At 45.7% G+C, this 14,502-nt stretch overlaps 1 protein-coding gene across 1 annotated transcript; it reads left to right on the top strand.

Annotated features, from left to right (window-relative positions):
* Positions 1 to 814: 814 nt before the first annotated feature.
* Positions 815 to 4,746, top strand: si:dkey-27i16.2 (regulator of cell cycle RGCC-like). The gene is made up of 5 exons (XM_041944250.1): positions 815 to 932; positions 1,877 to 2,041; positions 2,701 to 2,781; positions 3,419 to 3,481; positions 4,090 to 4,746. Exons 1-5 carry the CDS (start codon positions 911 to 913, stop codon positions 4,095 to 4,097), a joined length of 339 nt encoding a protein of 112 aa, XP_041800184.1. The 5' UTR covers positions 815 to 910; the 3' UTR covers positions 4,098 to 4,746.
* The last annotated feature ends 9,756 nt before the right edge of the window (positions 4,747 to 14,502 follow it).

Raw genomic sequence — 14,502 nt, 5'->3', positions numbered from 1 at the left:
TAAAATGCAGCACAGTACAGATGTATCAGCTATAACATACAATAATAACACATTGTAAAAGTGGCTGTGCTGCATAATTAGAGGTTTTAAGTATATTTTGGTGTTATGGAGTATTTTACTCAGTGGTATTACTTTTACTTAAGTAAAGCATCAGATTACTGCTTCTACCGAGGCTACCCCACTGACGCTGCACAGCGCCGCTCATAGCCTCGAGCAGCGGTTCTGTGGGAGTTCGAGCAGAAACTGCACGTGAGGGGCCTCTGTCGACAGAGCAGGGTACTAGACCACTTTAGCAGGATTATAATGTTTCAAAGTTGAGTTTGGACACATGGAAAGACGCATTTTTATTTTACACACGTGTGTTCTTTACTCAAGCAGGTTCACTCCACTCAGAGTTAGGAACGTAGGTACAAATTCAGCCCATCACAGCCAAGCAAAAACATCCGGATTTCTTTCTTTATTAATTTTAGGATGATGCGACCAGGCTGTAAAGTGTGACAAGGCCCTTGGTATTATATTAGTTTTAATTCTTCAACAAAGCTTCACTCAAACTCAGAATGACTCTTTAAGGTCCTCTGTCAAATCCTATTGTAGCAAGCTGCTTGTGCCCAAAACAGGATAAATCTCTTCTGAATACTGAACGAGTCACTTTGAAAGTCCACGCAAAGTTTCCGTCTTAATGTGAAAGCCTCGGCCTGAGTTGCGTAACGGCTTCTTTCCATGTGTCTCATTTGGTTTTTTCTGTCAACTTTCCGCCCCTTTTTCCTCTCTGCAGACCTCTGAGGTTTCCCTGCGCTCTGATTGGCTGCTCGGCTCCGCCGGCGCAGCGCTTTATAACAAAGTGCATTGCTCGTCAGCTTGTAACCGCTCGGACACACAGCAGCCTGGTGTCTCATTCCACTGCCCCAACATGTCCTCAGACGTTAGCACAGGTGAGTCCGACGACTGCTCGAGCCTCCACATGCTGATGCAGTGATGGAGATCATAACCTAACTCTGTGACAAACAGCTAACGGCGCTTTAGCAGAGGCTTAATCTTTATTTTTTAACAAATCCCAGACTTGCCTAATCCTTCTCACATCACATCACAAATTAAAGTTACACTGAGGGAGTGAGCTTTGTTAATCATGTAGCCTGCTATGCTTTCATTTTACACCCAATGTTTTCCTATGACAAAAGGCTACACTACACACACAAACACACACACACACACACACATCTGCATCCTGTCAACTTTCCAAACACTGAAGCTTTTGAATGTGCTCATATTTTTCTTGCTGTGTATTCACCCTTGCCTTCCCACAGGGGGACTGTTAAAGCTCTGTCATATTCATGTTAGCCTCATAAAACAACTTTGTGCTGAAATGGTGGCTAAACTGAGCTTTCCTCATCCCATCCTACCTCTGCTATTTTGTGACTGTGCATTTATTCAGGAAATGGCCAAAAGTGTTGCTTTATTGCAGCCCAAAGCACCGGACTTGGACTTAAAATGTAATATTTGTTTATCGCAGTTTGCACACCAGGTGTTTTACAGGCTGTTAGATGTTTTATATGCCTTATGGGCTGTTGGGTTTATTTTCTCACATTAAGTTTTCTGACACAACCCACTGACATCAACGTCAGCTGCAGGTTTTTGGCTTTTAGCTTTTATTTAAGTTCATTCTCAGCCAGAAGATATTTGTGTCACAAGCTACTCCTTCATCTTTGAGACGTTATGTTTTGTTTTTGTTTTTCCACCTTTAATCAGGCCTTTAAAATGTTCCGTTTGTCAGCGCTTCCTCCCTTTCGCCCTGTGCAATAACTCTCGAGACGATCTTAACATTTTCTTCCAGTGTAGTAATGTGGTTTCTCTCCAACTGCCGTCACATGTCCTGCAGACTTGGAGCTGGAGCTGGGCGAGTTGCTGCAGGAGTTCCAGGACGTGGTGGAGGAGCTGAGGGCCCCGTCTCGAAGCAGAGCTCATGTGTACCAGCACGTCCTGCAGGAGGCCAAAAGTCGCACGGGGCCCGGGGACGACAGCGGGGTGGAGGACTCGGACTACGGTGAGTGACAAGAATCGCCGCCACAGAACAACGTTGCTGCAATCGAGATAATGTTTGCCTATTGTTCAGAGTGCAGGGAGGGAAAGAGATTATTTAGTGGGTCGCTTGCTGCTGGGTGAGGTTGTGTGGGGTCCCCATGGGTGCTGGCTGGGCCCCTTTATCAGCCGGAACAACTGCAGCTTTACACTTTCAATTTGCATGAAATTAGTGGTACAAGAAGACACATCCCTGTACACTTCTATTAAAGTGACAATACAGTCGCTGTGCTCTGGAGTGAACTGCGGTTATGGATAACCCATCTCCTGTAACTGACTGGCTTTTTGTTGCTGCTGCCATTGTGCGCGTGTGTCGTCGACGGTCTTGAGATAAAATAATAAAGTGTGTTTTTCTGCTCCCGCGCATCGTTGTTATTGAAAGAACTTCGGCCCCCGAATGTTTCAACACGCAAACTGCTTTCAAAGAGCCGACGCAGCGGACACATGTTTACCTTCGTTTCACTGCATGCTGTTATCGTTATGTGCAACTCCTGCATTGTGTTCAAACGGTTGTCATTGTTGTTGATCATTTGCATGGGCTGGCCTTAGTGCTCATCTTCTGTTTATCATCTCCGCTCACTCCCTCCTCGCCTCCCTCCCTCCCTCCCTTCTTCTCCCCCTCAGGCAGCGAAGCTTCTTTGGGAAACAGTTTGAACACCAGCGAGGAGGAGCTTCACACAGCAGGCATAACGCTGGCACCGAAAGGTACTAGAGACTCCCATCAGCCTATCTCCATCCAGATAGCTCTCGGTGTTGCAGTGATCACTATCGCTTTTGCTCTGATCGCTATCACAGCCACACAAAAAAAAGACTCTACATTAAGCTGGGAGCTCTTTTGTTTTTACACAACAAAGCCCCCCGCCGCTGTGACGGTGACGTCTCAGCCCTCCTTCTCTCCACGTCTCCTGCAGGGGTTGTTTGTGCTGTTATGTTATGTGGAGAGGCTGGCTCAGGTGTGTTTAAATGACAGAGACTGCCATTGCATCTCAATGGATGAACACAAGAAGGTGAGCGGGAGGTGTCATTCACCCCGTCTGTGTTTACACAGAACACCTTCACATGTTTACGACAGAGATCCTGATGAGGCTGATGAGGTTTTATAGCAGCAGAGATCAGCTTTATCTCAGTTTGTGGAAAGAAGCTGAGAATGTTATTAACCGGCCCAGAAGCAGTTTGATTCACATGTACAGTAATTCTGGGACTTAGATTAGTTTTCAGCTTTCTGGTCCAGAGGAAATACCAGTGAACTGAGCCGCATTTCTCCACAAAAATGTTCCACTGCGGGGCTTCTTTTTTTCCTATAGTTTCTCAAATTCCTTCTCGTTCTGTCCTCTTTCTGCAGCCAAACTGGGAGACACAAGGGACCTTGAGAGTTTTATCAACATGTTGGATCAAGAACTTGCAGGTAGATATTTAAGAGAATTACACCCCCCCATCACTTCATTTTTTCATTATTCCTTTTGCACTTAAGCTGACAAGCCAGCAGGCTGCAGCGTGTAATGTAGGTGCGGACGATGACAGGGTGCATGTTACACACTGAAAAGCAGAGTGTGTAGTAGTAGCCACTTTGTTTGTACCCTGTACCACCACCACCACCACCACCACCAACCACCCCCCTCTCAGTTTATCTCTGAGCACCTCTTGTGTGTAAATGCCATGTCTGGGGACTCAGGTGGACTACATAACCTTTAGTGATAATGGCATACTTGACTACATGAGCATCATGATGCTGCTATCAGCACAAAAGCAGTTGTTTCAGCAAGCCCATGAACACATGCATGGCCCTGTGCACGCACACAAGCCATGAAGAAGAAAACATACATCCTCTGCTATCAGCCGTCTCGACGCAGACAGAATTAATGCTACAAATTAATCCTAAGTCTTCCTGTATCTTTACAAGGCTCACTTATTAGTCAGTGCAGGCTTGTGTGTGTGTGTTGATATGCCCGTGTGCTTGTTTTCTCATGCTGGCTCCTGAGCTTCTGTCGTTTTCTCTTCCTCTCTCTTTTGCAGAAATGTGAACAGGGAGTGAAAGCGAGCCACGTAGACGGTGGGAGGGTGGGGGAGCGGGGGAGCAGGCCGGGGGCGACATGGCTGGCTACTGCCGAGCAGACAGGCAGATCTACACCCGAGCAGATCTGAGGGAGCAAAATGCTCCCCTGGCTGCTCCGGGGGAAAAGGTTAACATCAGAAATTAAAAGGGCACTCTATTCCAAAATGCAAGAACACCCCCAGACCCCTGGCGATGCCGCGTCCAGCCGGCAAGACGACGTCCCCACAGCATCAGATCCAAGATGTGTGACATATTCTCAAAGCTAGACAACGCTTCCATCTGTCCGCGAAGAGAGAGGAAACGCTGCAGAGACCATAGAAAGCATATTTAATGCCACATTAAAATTCACATGAGTACTATTCCAGTAAAAAGGGGCCCTAAATCCTCAGTGCTGTATTTTTTTAAAGGGAGCCCATCTTTGTTTAGTTCAAAATCACTAATGGCACTTTAGTTTGAAACAAATTTCAGGCCCAAGGGGCTCAGCCCTGCTGTGTAATATCAAATGTCATGTCTGCGCTGACGTTTCCAGTGTACAGTTCTTGTTAATATTCTTTTTTTAAAAATATGAATTGTTGTACAGATGAATGCACATATAAATAAAGCCAAATTTTGATGGATGTATTGATGTTTGATTTGTTCTATTGATAAATACATAAAAAAAAAGTTAATTGAATCTTGTTCCAGATTGGGTATAGAGGAACTGCTGGTCTAGCTGGCCACACACACACTCACACACACCTACAATTCTGAAAGCCTTTCGCTTTTCTAACAAGCACTCCTGACAGTACTGACAAATTATATTCAATGCGCCTACACCTTCACTATCCCCTAAATTGACTGTTGCTACTGTCACACCACATGTCTCAGCAGCCCTTCGTGCAGTCTTCTTTGTTTGTGCCTATGCTTCCTGTACGTCTGTTCCGACTACGCTTTGAGTTTCACTTCTGCCACCAAATTAGGGGAACCACAAATTTAGCTGAGGCACCATGTGAAGACAGCTTGAAAGGGAAGTGCGTCAGTTGTGCTCTGAGAAACAATGCTCATTTAGACTTTGTGCTGTAATTCCTGCGCGGGGGCTTTGACTCTGCAACAACTTATTCCCGCAAATCCGAGCTTTGTACTGAAGGAAGGAAATGGTTCTGCTTTGTTTGAGTCGCCTGAGAGCATCTCAGCGGTTCCCTCGCCGTGACTTTTCCAACACGGTCGTGTTTATATTCTGCTGTCATTTCACTGTAGCACGGGTCTACCGAGTGTAATCCATTTACAGGTGTCTCCTCCTTGTTGTCAGAGCGACACTTCTTAGAGAAACAGACGGGGTCGAGGTGAATGTTGTGGTTGTAAAGTGTGATTTTTCACTCGTGACTTCTGATTTTCCATTGACTGACATCAGCGTTATAATCCAGCTGAAGTTTGCAGAATTATTTTTAGTCGGCTGCAGAACTGCCAGATTTGAGTTGAGGATGAGAAACAACAAGCAGCTATCTCTGCAATATTTAGCTACACAGCTTATTGCAGCCGCACACGAGGTTCCGCTTCCAGGGGGATGAAAAGTGAAGGGAAAGTTTTGCCCTCTTGGAAACAGAGATGTCAGGGTCCAACAGTTTATTGAATTGTCATTGCTTTCTCCTTAAAAATCCCCGGACAGCTGGTTGATTCGACCTGTCATCTATACCATCGGCCCTGCTGATGTATTATGGATAGACCGCTCGGGTGGAGCCGCCTTTTGACATGGTGTCAGTGGCACTGGCCAAAGGAAGGAAGGCTGGACATTTAAGATACTGTTCCTTGTCTGTTTATGTCTCATTATAAGACACTTTGTTCAGAAAGTTCACCGCTCTGAACTCTGGCCAACTATTTATCCCCGGCTGACCGGGACGAGAGCTGGCACTGGCCTGCGGAGGAAGGGACAGAAGAGTGCAGTGTTGAGAGCAAATGAGCTTAAAATGTGACATTACTGCAAAGCAAAGAGGAACAGTGGGAGCAGAAAGAGACCAAAGGGGGAAATGAGAGCGTAGAAACAATAAGGAAATACACAGGGGTGGGATAGAGTAACCTGCTCCTCCTGTGTTGTCTGTTCCACTTAGAGAAAGGCCTGGATGACTGATTGAGGCCACAGCTGTTCAGGATAGTAACAAACAAAGTTGGCTTTGACATGGTGGAACTTCCCTCGCAAACGGAGGGCACATCCTGTTTTTAGAGACCGAAGGCGAGGAATTGCAACAATGCAGGAAACGTGGCGGTGGAGCCCCGGTGAATCTGAGAGGCATTTCGCTGGAGCTCTCCCTTCGTGTGTCTCCTGGCTCTGTATGTTTCAGATCTGCAGCTCTGCATCGCGCCTGGTGCTTGACACCGCTGCCACACTTACCTGCTATAATCCACGCTGTCATTTCATCGCGCGCAGAAAGTCACCGGCAGCTAATTATGCCGTATGATTTTCATCAGATTGCTCTTCAATGGGATCTGATGTAATATATCAGTTTGTCTTATGGGAACACCTCCCCATTGTTCAGCTAATTACTATGAGACCAGTGTTTGATTGGCAGCGCACTGAAGTAAGAGGCCAATATGTCAGCCAGTCGCCTTGTTTAGATAACAGACAGAGTAAATGATGAATGAACTGAGTTCATTAGCTGCGAAATTAAAATGAATTGATGTTGTGATGAGACAGTGAATGGGCTCGAGAGATGAAGACATAATAAATATCATGTTGTGCCCCTTTCGCCCCTCACCTAGAACTCAGGCATCTTGGTAATAAATGTCACATAGACTTAAAATCTCCACACACAATGCTGGTTTGTTTTAAGCTAGTTAGCAAGCTAATGAAGATGTAATTGAGTATAGCAGAGAGGAGACACTTGTTATTATCAGACAATGAGTAAATGAAGCAGAGATATGGCCTGTGCGGCGAGGCTATCATGGCCGAGATGAGCGCAGCATGCAGAGCACGCAGTCGTCTGTCATCTGCCTGATGAGAGACTGGAGCAACGCCTCTCCCCCGAGAGCTCCCCAAATGGTCCAGGCTAACAACGCTCTCCCAAGGAATTAGCTGGCTCAACCACCCAACACACACACACACACACACACCATAATGAGTTGTCAGACTCTGACTGGGTCTTACATAACCGAGGCCGGTCCCTGAGCCCGGATCAAGGACTCCGATCACTGCTCTGTTATTCCTGCAGAGCTCACCAAAGGCAGAACAAGGAGCTTGAACCACCAAAGGGGTTGATGGCGTGCTGTGAAATAATATCTCCGACACCTCGTCAAAGATTCGCGTGAGCCACAAAAACTGTGAAATCATTTTTCAGTTTGATGATGTGACGTATCGGGGCAGTCGACGCTGATCAGATCTGCAGCAGAACTGACTGCAACGTAGCCTCAGTTTTGAAGCATGCTAGCAGCGTGGCTAGCGTGTCAGCCTGTCGGTCGGTCCACTACTTTGGCTCTGAAACTAAATGAAATATCTCAACAACTATGGGATGGATTGTGATGAAAGCCATTCCTAGAGCACATCTGAAAGACTTAAGTGATCCCCTGACATTTCCTCTTGCACAGAAACCCACGGGGCTGACATTTGTGGTTGTGAGTCAAACGTCTCAACAACTAGTGGATGGATTGTCATGAAATTAGCCGCGGGCATTTGTGCTCACCACAAATGAATTGCGATGACCTTTGAGATCCTCTTACTTTTCGTGTAGCACCACCCTCAGTTCAAAATGTTCTCATCAGCCTTAACCGTGCTTTGCGCTTAGGGCTAACTAGCCAATGCTAGCAAGCTAACAAGCAAAACAAAGATGGTGACCAAGGCAAACATAAACATTAGCATGTTGGCATCACCATTTTGGACATGTTAGCATGCTGGTGTTAGCATGTAGCTCAAAGCTGTGCCTCAGTGCAGCCTCACAGAGCCGTTAGCATGGCTGACTGAGCGTTGTTTTGGACTTGCTAAATTTTAGTGCTATTTGTATCCTAATGGAAGAGTTTATCTTAATGATGCAAAAATCAGCATTTTGTGTGTTTAACTTATCATAATTAAGCATATTGGCCTGTTTTTCCTGCACTGTTTACAGAAATCACTGATGTAAATAAACCTTCCACACCATCAGAAAACATTAATAACCTCACACGCCCTGTGGATCCTAAAGTGAAATAGATCTACGATGCAATACTCAGCTCACTCAGGAGAAAGAAACCCTCACTCCTCCCTCATTTTAAAGCCACGACTTCAATGGAAACATTTAATGGCTTATTTGGACTTTTGAGGTTGCTGTGACGTAAATCCGAGCCTCTACCTATGGCCACGTCACTTCCTGTTTTGCTCCCTGACTCTCCAGACCTCATTGTGTGGCACAGGAAACCAGTGTGATTATTTTGAGAGGAGTTCATTCCCGAAGAATGTGACTCATCCAGCCTTCCCTGGACTTCAAATGAGCCATTACATCACTGCTGACTGGGGATTTCTCAACGCCACTTCGCCCTCCCTCTTCCAACCCAGACAGGCAATTTACTAGAATTCATTACTGAAACTCAGGCAAATAACGCGAAACATATCAAAGAGCTCAAATATAGTTAGAACGCCATTCTTGCATTAGCCTCTGTGCTTTAAATAATGTCCAGTTTGAGGGCTGGTGGCTGCATGTACTGAACACCGCTGAGAAAAGAGTAAAAACATGCTGTGAGATGATGTGGACGTGTGAGTGGAAGTGACAGTGAACAGAGCTCTAGCAAATGCCACGGGCTACCTAGTGGGCAGGAAAAACGACGGTCTTTATTGTAATGTACCAAGGCAGTGAGTTGTCAGTCACACGAGGAGGCCTCAGTGCATCTTTACAGCGGTGAAAATGTTTCCAGCGTGTTAGCAGTTTCACTGGAGCGAATCGAAACAAATGTGTACAATCCTTAAGATCCACGAGTGGACCTCAGGGTCCACTGGCCCTGGCCGTCTCTGCCGCCGAATCCCTTTCATGGGTGTGAAACATTTTCGCGGCCGAGACCGTGCTTCTCCCTTATCGACCGGCTGACATCTTTCTCCCACAACTAATGGCGTCTCACGGTGAAAAGAGGAACTTGTGGTCTGTTTTTTAAAGCGGGGCGTGTGAAAGTGCGTTTGTTTACGACTTTTGTAAACACTGAAGGCAAATTGACCTGAGTTTTGATACGGTGAAATTCAAATTTGATTCCCATTAGCAAAGCTATTGCATTTTTAAAAAGAATTTAGTGAAAGTTTTATGAGGTCAGACGTTTATTAAACTTTATGATTAAGTATTAACAATATCTGGGTCTATTTGGGTGAAAAGCTGCCATGCAAACATCTATTCAATTTGTCAGAAAAATTGGACTGCACAGGACTAACACTTAGGCATCACTGACAAATGAATGTCTCTGCCTCTCGGGGTGAAAATAGGCTTAACTTCAAAGGATGTTTCCAGTATTTCACAGGGAAAAAAAGGGTGCAGAGGTTTTTTTGGGGGGAGTAAGCTCAGATATTGAAGTCAAACTCACACTGTATTTGATCTGAAAGATCTGTGAAAAGCCTGGTAGCCTGGATTAGCACTTAAGATCAAATTGGTGCCACTAAGAGTCATTGTAATGTGATCTAAGTGATAAGACACTTTCAGGATGTCCTCTGGGAGTCCTCTGTAGTCTGCACCGGAGCAGCACAGGCAGCAAGTTCAGACACCAAAGGTCCTCTGACGCAACCTGCCCCCGCCACCAGTAACCCACATCTGAGAAAGGCATTAGTGGACTGCCATCTGATGGTGAACTCCAGCTGATGCAACTGAGAGATAGAGCCGGGCTCGGCCTCAGCCGGCGAGGGACGACTTTGCAAAATAGCTCTGAATCTGCGAGATAATGCTGTGAATAACGAGAGCGGCTGGAAAAGAAGCGAAGCATCCTAGAAGTTGCGAATCTCGCCGTGAAACTTCTCCCATCCCGCCATCAGAACTAGTGGGAAAAAAATTAGCCGTCAAGCAGCAGCTCCTGGTAACAGTGTTTTCTGGACAGGAAACAGGATAGATACTGTGCACAGGCTTAAAATGTGCTTGTTGCCCGCTGTTGTTACTTCCCTCACACACACTGGGAGCATACAGGCTTTAGTCTCGGCGGTATCTCCAGGCCATCCATCTTACAGAGGGCAGATCATTATGTAGTCGACAGGCAGCTTTAGGCCGGGGGCAGGTGGGACTGCCTGTGCTAGATGAACTATAGGATGCTACTGTTCTTTACTGGACCTCCATAAAAACCAAACCAGCCCCTTTTACTGCTGAATAGTGCATTACACTTGAGCTGCTTCCATTCTCGCAGCGGTGCCACAGTTTGCTGCAGCCGGAGCTGAATTTAAAGGATCGGGTCGGTGTTATTCTCTCTTTCTTATTTTTACCAACAAATCCCATTAAAAAGACCAAAACCAGCACTGAATTTATCCTGCTAACAAGTGCTGTCTGTGTAGCCGCAGCTCGTAGCTTATGCCTCTGTGCCGCTGGACTCCGCCGCCATCCAAAAACCATTAAAAACACATAAAACAGACGCACCATTGGGTGATGCTCCAGTTTATTTTGAAACAACTCCGCAGCAGCATTTTCTCTGGACGGTGGCTGCGTGCACACATCGCTGAGCATGCTGGGGGACGTGGTCTCCCTGCTTTGCTAGTTTGACGAGCTACGAGGAGAGAGCTACGCTGTCTGTGTTCGTTGTAATTAAAGAATAAGTCACCCGATGCACCAATCTGGCTCTTGTTTGGCTCTTTTCTCTGCGTTTTTAATGTTTTTTTTGATGGCAGCCAGTTCAGCTCAGTAGCGCGGAGGCATCTGGCTGTGGCTTTACAGTCAGCACTTGTTAGAGGGATGAATTCATAGTTGGTTTTGCTCTGTTTGTGGGATATGCTGATAATAACAAAAAAAAGATCAAACACGCGAGCCTTATCCTTTAATGCACTCAAATCAAGCACTGACAGAGATGCACTCTTGGATTGCGATGCTCTCTCTCTAATCATTTCGTCGGATGAAAAATACACAAAACACTATTATCAGCACCAAACGTCTCGGTCTCACGCCGACTGAAAATGGATGTCATGTTCTATATTCATGAGAAGCACAATGAGATACAGAAAGAATAGATATTTTATTTCGATTGCTCCAGTCTGCGCGATTATAAATACATTCTATGGACATAAACATAGACGTAACAGGGCATCTTCAGTAATCTGTACAATGACACTGAAATAACAGACTTATCGTGATGTTTTCGGCCTCAAAGGCCACCGGTTGTGTTGATTTCAGCTCTAGCTTCTAGTGAAAAATGTGTTACAGCATGTTGGTTTGATGCCACCGTAAAAGCTCCAGTGCATGATGCTCATTGTTGGGAAAACCTGAAACATATGCCAGTGATTTGTTTATGCTCTGTGGGCGCAAAAGTAAATTGTCAAGAGTGCATTTTTCACATGGAAATAATAGATTATTGATGTTTTGACAAAATGCAAAATGATTTCCCTTTGGAGAAAAACAGGCTGTTTAAATTTCAGCTACGGGAGCTTTGGTTCAGTGACTGGTTGTGCGCTGCTTCCCAGTAAGTAATGTTAATTAGCTGCTGGGTCCGCGGAGAAACACTCTAACTCAAGAAAATTAGACCTTAAATGGCTGGAAATGAGCGAGTGGTCCACGTTATGGCACGTGCGAAGTAGAAGAAAGGAGTTGTGTGTGTGTGTGTGTGTGTGTGTGTGTGTGTGTGTGTGTGTGTGTGTGTGTGTGTGACAGAGGTAGAGCTGCTCAGATTGCATTTTGTGCGAGGGAGGATAAAAAAAGAAGTGCATGAAAGAGGAAGAGGAGCGCAAAGACGAATGAGACGCAGGAAGAGAGAGATGAGGGTGAGGGAGAGGGTGAGAGGAAGCATGGGGAACAACACGTTCGCCTCGCAAACTGCACACACACACATAAACACACACACCTGCCGCTGTCTCCCAGCGGGTGGCACTGTGTAATTTGGCACATCCATTTTCCAGGCTGGGTTTGTCTTCTGCGCTGTCGAGGCAGTCGCAAACCCCCATCGGAGTCTTCTCGCCGATCCTTGAATGATGTCACTCTGGAAACACACTCACTGAAGTGCAAACAAATGTCCACTCTGGAAAAGTGGCTGCTTCATAACTGTCCCATTTCTCTGCCGGTGGCGGCTCCCGTCGCAGGAAGTTTGGACTAATTTCCTCCAGCCTTCAGGTGCCCGACGGCTGGAGGAGTTTGACCCCGTTTTTCCGTGGCCGCACCGCACCGCCGCACTTTCCATGGTCTTCCCCTTCGGTCCGGCTCTTAATTATGTGGCTTTTTACAGGGCCATGTATCCCAAACTGTGTCCCCGAGGCCACCAGGTCTGCCCCTGCCAAAACTCAGCGACATCTGCTCTGCTTTAACGGCATATGGGAAAATTACATGGCGAAAAACAAGTTGCCCTCCCATGACATTTCTTCCCTTTGATAGTTCACTCTCAACTTCGCCACTCAATTTTTAGCCCTGTGCCACTGTGTGTGTGTGTGTGTGTGTGTGTGTTGGAGCCAATGGAAACTGACCTCCCACCACTGCAGACAGATGAGGCGAGGGGACAGTCTGCTTTGATTCATGTCCCGCCTTAAAGGGTCGGCTCACCCAATTACAACCACACTCCAGAAAAGCTGGGACGCTGTTTAAAACATTAATTAAACAGACTGTGCTAATTATTATTTTTGACATATGCTCAATTGAAAACAGCACAAAGACAATATATTTATTGTTTGACCTCAGCAGACAACAGCCTTTGTGTATAATAAATAATGAATCAATAATGAATGGAGTGGTGGATGAAACATTGTTTGTGGCGCTAACATCTTTAAAAATGACATCTACTGGCCACACAGTACTGATATATTATCACCTTTTCAGCTGATGTGGCACACTGTTGCTTATCTTCACATCCAGCAGATATGAGGCATCTGAATGTCTGAATGTAAGTCAGATTTTCACTGATTTCATGCTAAATGCTTATGTTCAGCAGCTAAATGCTAATATTGTCAGCCTTCTCAGCACTGGGCAGGTAGCATACAGTGGATTAGAGCTTTTTTGCTAAAAACAACTGCCTGCTACATCTGGAGACGCTGCTGTGAGTTGCAGTAAGACCGCGGGCCAGAAATCTAAAACAGTGAGCTAAAAGTGGTGAAAATGCTCAGTGGAGCTGAGGGGGACTGCAGCATCGGGTGCTAACTACCTGCGGGTTCATCCATCATCCTTTTCACACACAAGTAGTTATCTGGACCATTGTTAGTGTAAAAACACTGATGAAAGCAGCTTTGAAGGATTCGACAGCAACTAGTCTTTTCTGAGAGAACATCTTGTGACTGTGAACAATCCACAGACCTCGCTGTGAACGGCTGTTATTGGAACTATTTCACACCACAGAAATAGTCCCTACATGCAGGGGAACTATTACAGGAGAGTGTTCTGTGGATTATCAACAACACGACACAACCACCAACAAAGACGTTTTTAAATTACTGGAAATTTGCGTCGCATTTTTGGATTCTTCTTTTATAATAAATGGAATTTCTCAATGCTGTGAGCGCCACACACAAAATTCCATTCACCTCCATTGTACTGGACAGACTGCAGAGAGGGACATACTTCTCAAAACCTTGACAAATAAAACCAAAACTTTCTGCATGGTTACACACCACCATAAGCTAAAAAGTACATTTTTAAGTTAATTGGGTGAATCAAATACTTAAGGACACATTCCAAGATTGTTTGCATCCATTGTGCAGTCAGGAGCATTTAAAAACCCATTTTTCTCATCAGAATGCCATCAGCCATACCACACTGTAATATCTGTGTTCACTTTATGCCCGGAAACAAGGTACCGCTGTTATTACTGCTACTGAAACAAGTTTGACTATTTGCACAGTCGACTCCCAACATAAGCACAAGCACAGACGTTATTAAATGTTTCTGTATGTATGAGACAACTCCAGGTAGAAACCAGCGGCTTGTTTGCTTCTTCGTGGCTGCGGCTCAGTTGACGACGCTGGCTGATTAAGAGGTGAGTCTCATATAAGGCAGGATGAGCGAAAACAAGATGACTCATATAGATCAGTCTCCAAGCAATTTCCCTTGAATAACCCCTTCTCTCTTTCTGCTACTGGCAGGATCGGTGATGAGCTGACCAGACTGTGCTTCTCGCTCTGCTGCGTCTCCAATCATTAAAAACCAGGGGAAGTCGTAATGGAATACTTCATAAAAATGTTGAGGTCTGTGTGCATGAAGTATCAGAGAATCGCAGCACTGATCCAGGATCACTGGTCAGGTTGCATTACTGCACTTTGCTGTAACGTAGGAGACAATCTGCGCTACGCCGAG

The sequence above is a fragment of the Chelmon rostratus genome, chromosome 9 (genome assembly GCF_017976325.1).
Source record: "Chelmon rostratus isolate fCheRos1 chromosome 9, fCheRos1.pri, whole genome shotgun sequence".
NCBI lineage: Eukaryota > Metazoa > Chordata > Actinopteri > Chaetodontiformes > Chaetodontidae > Chelmon > Chelmon rostratus.
This window is presented reverse-complemented; position numbering and strand designations above follow the sequence as displayed.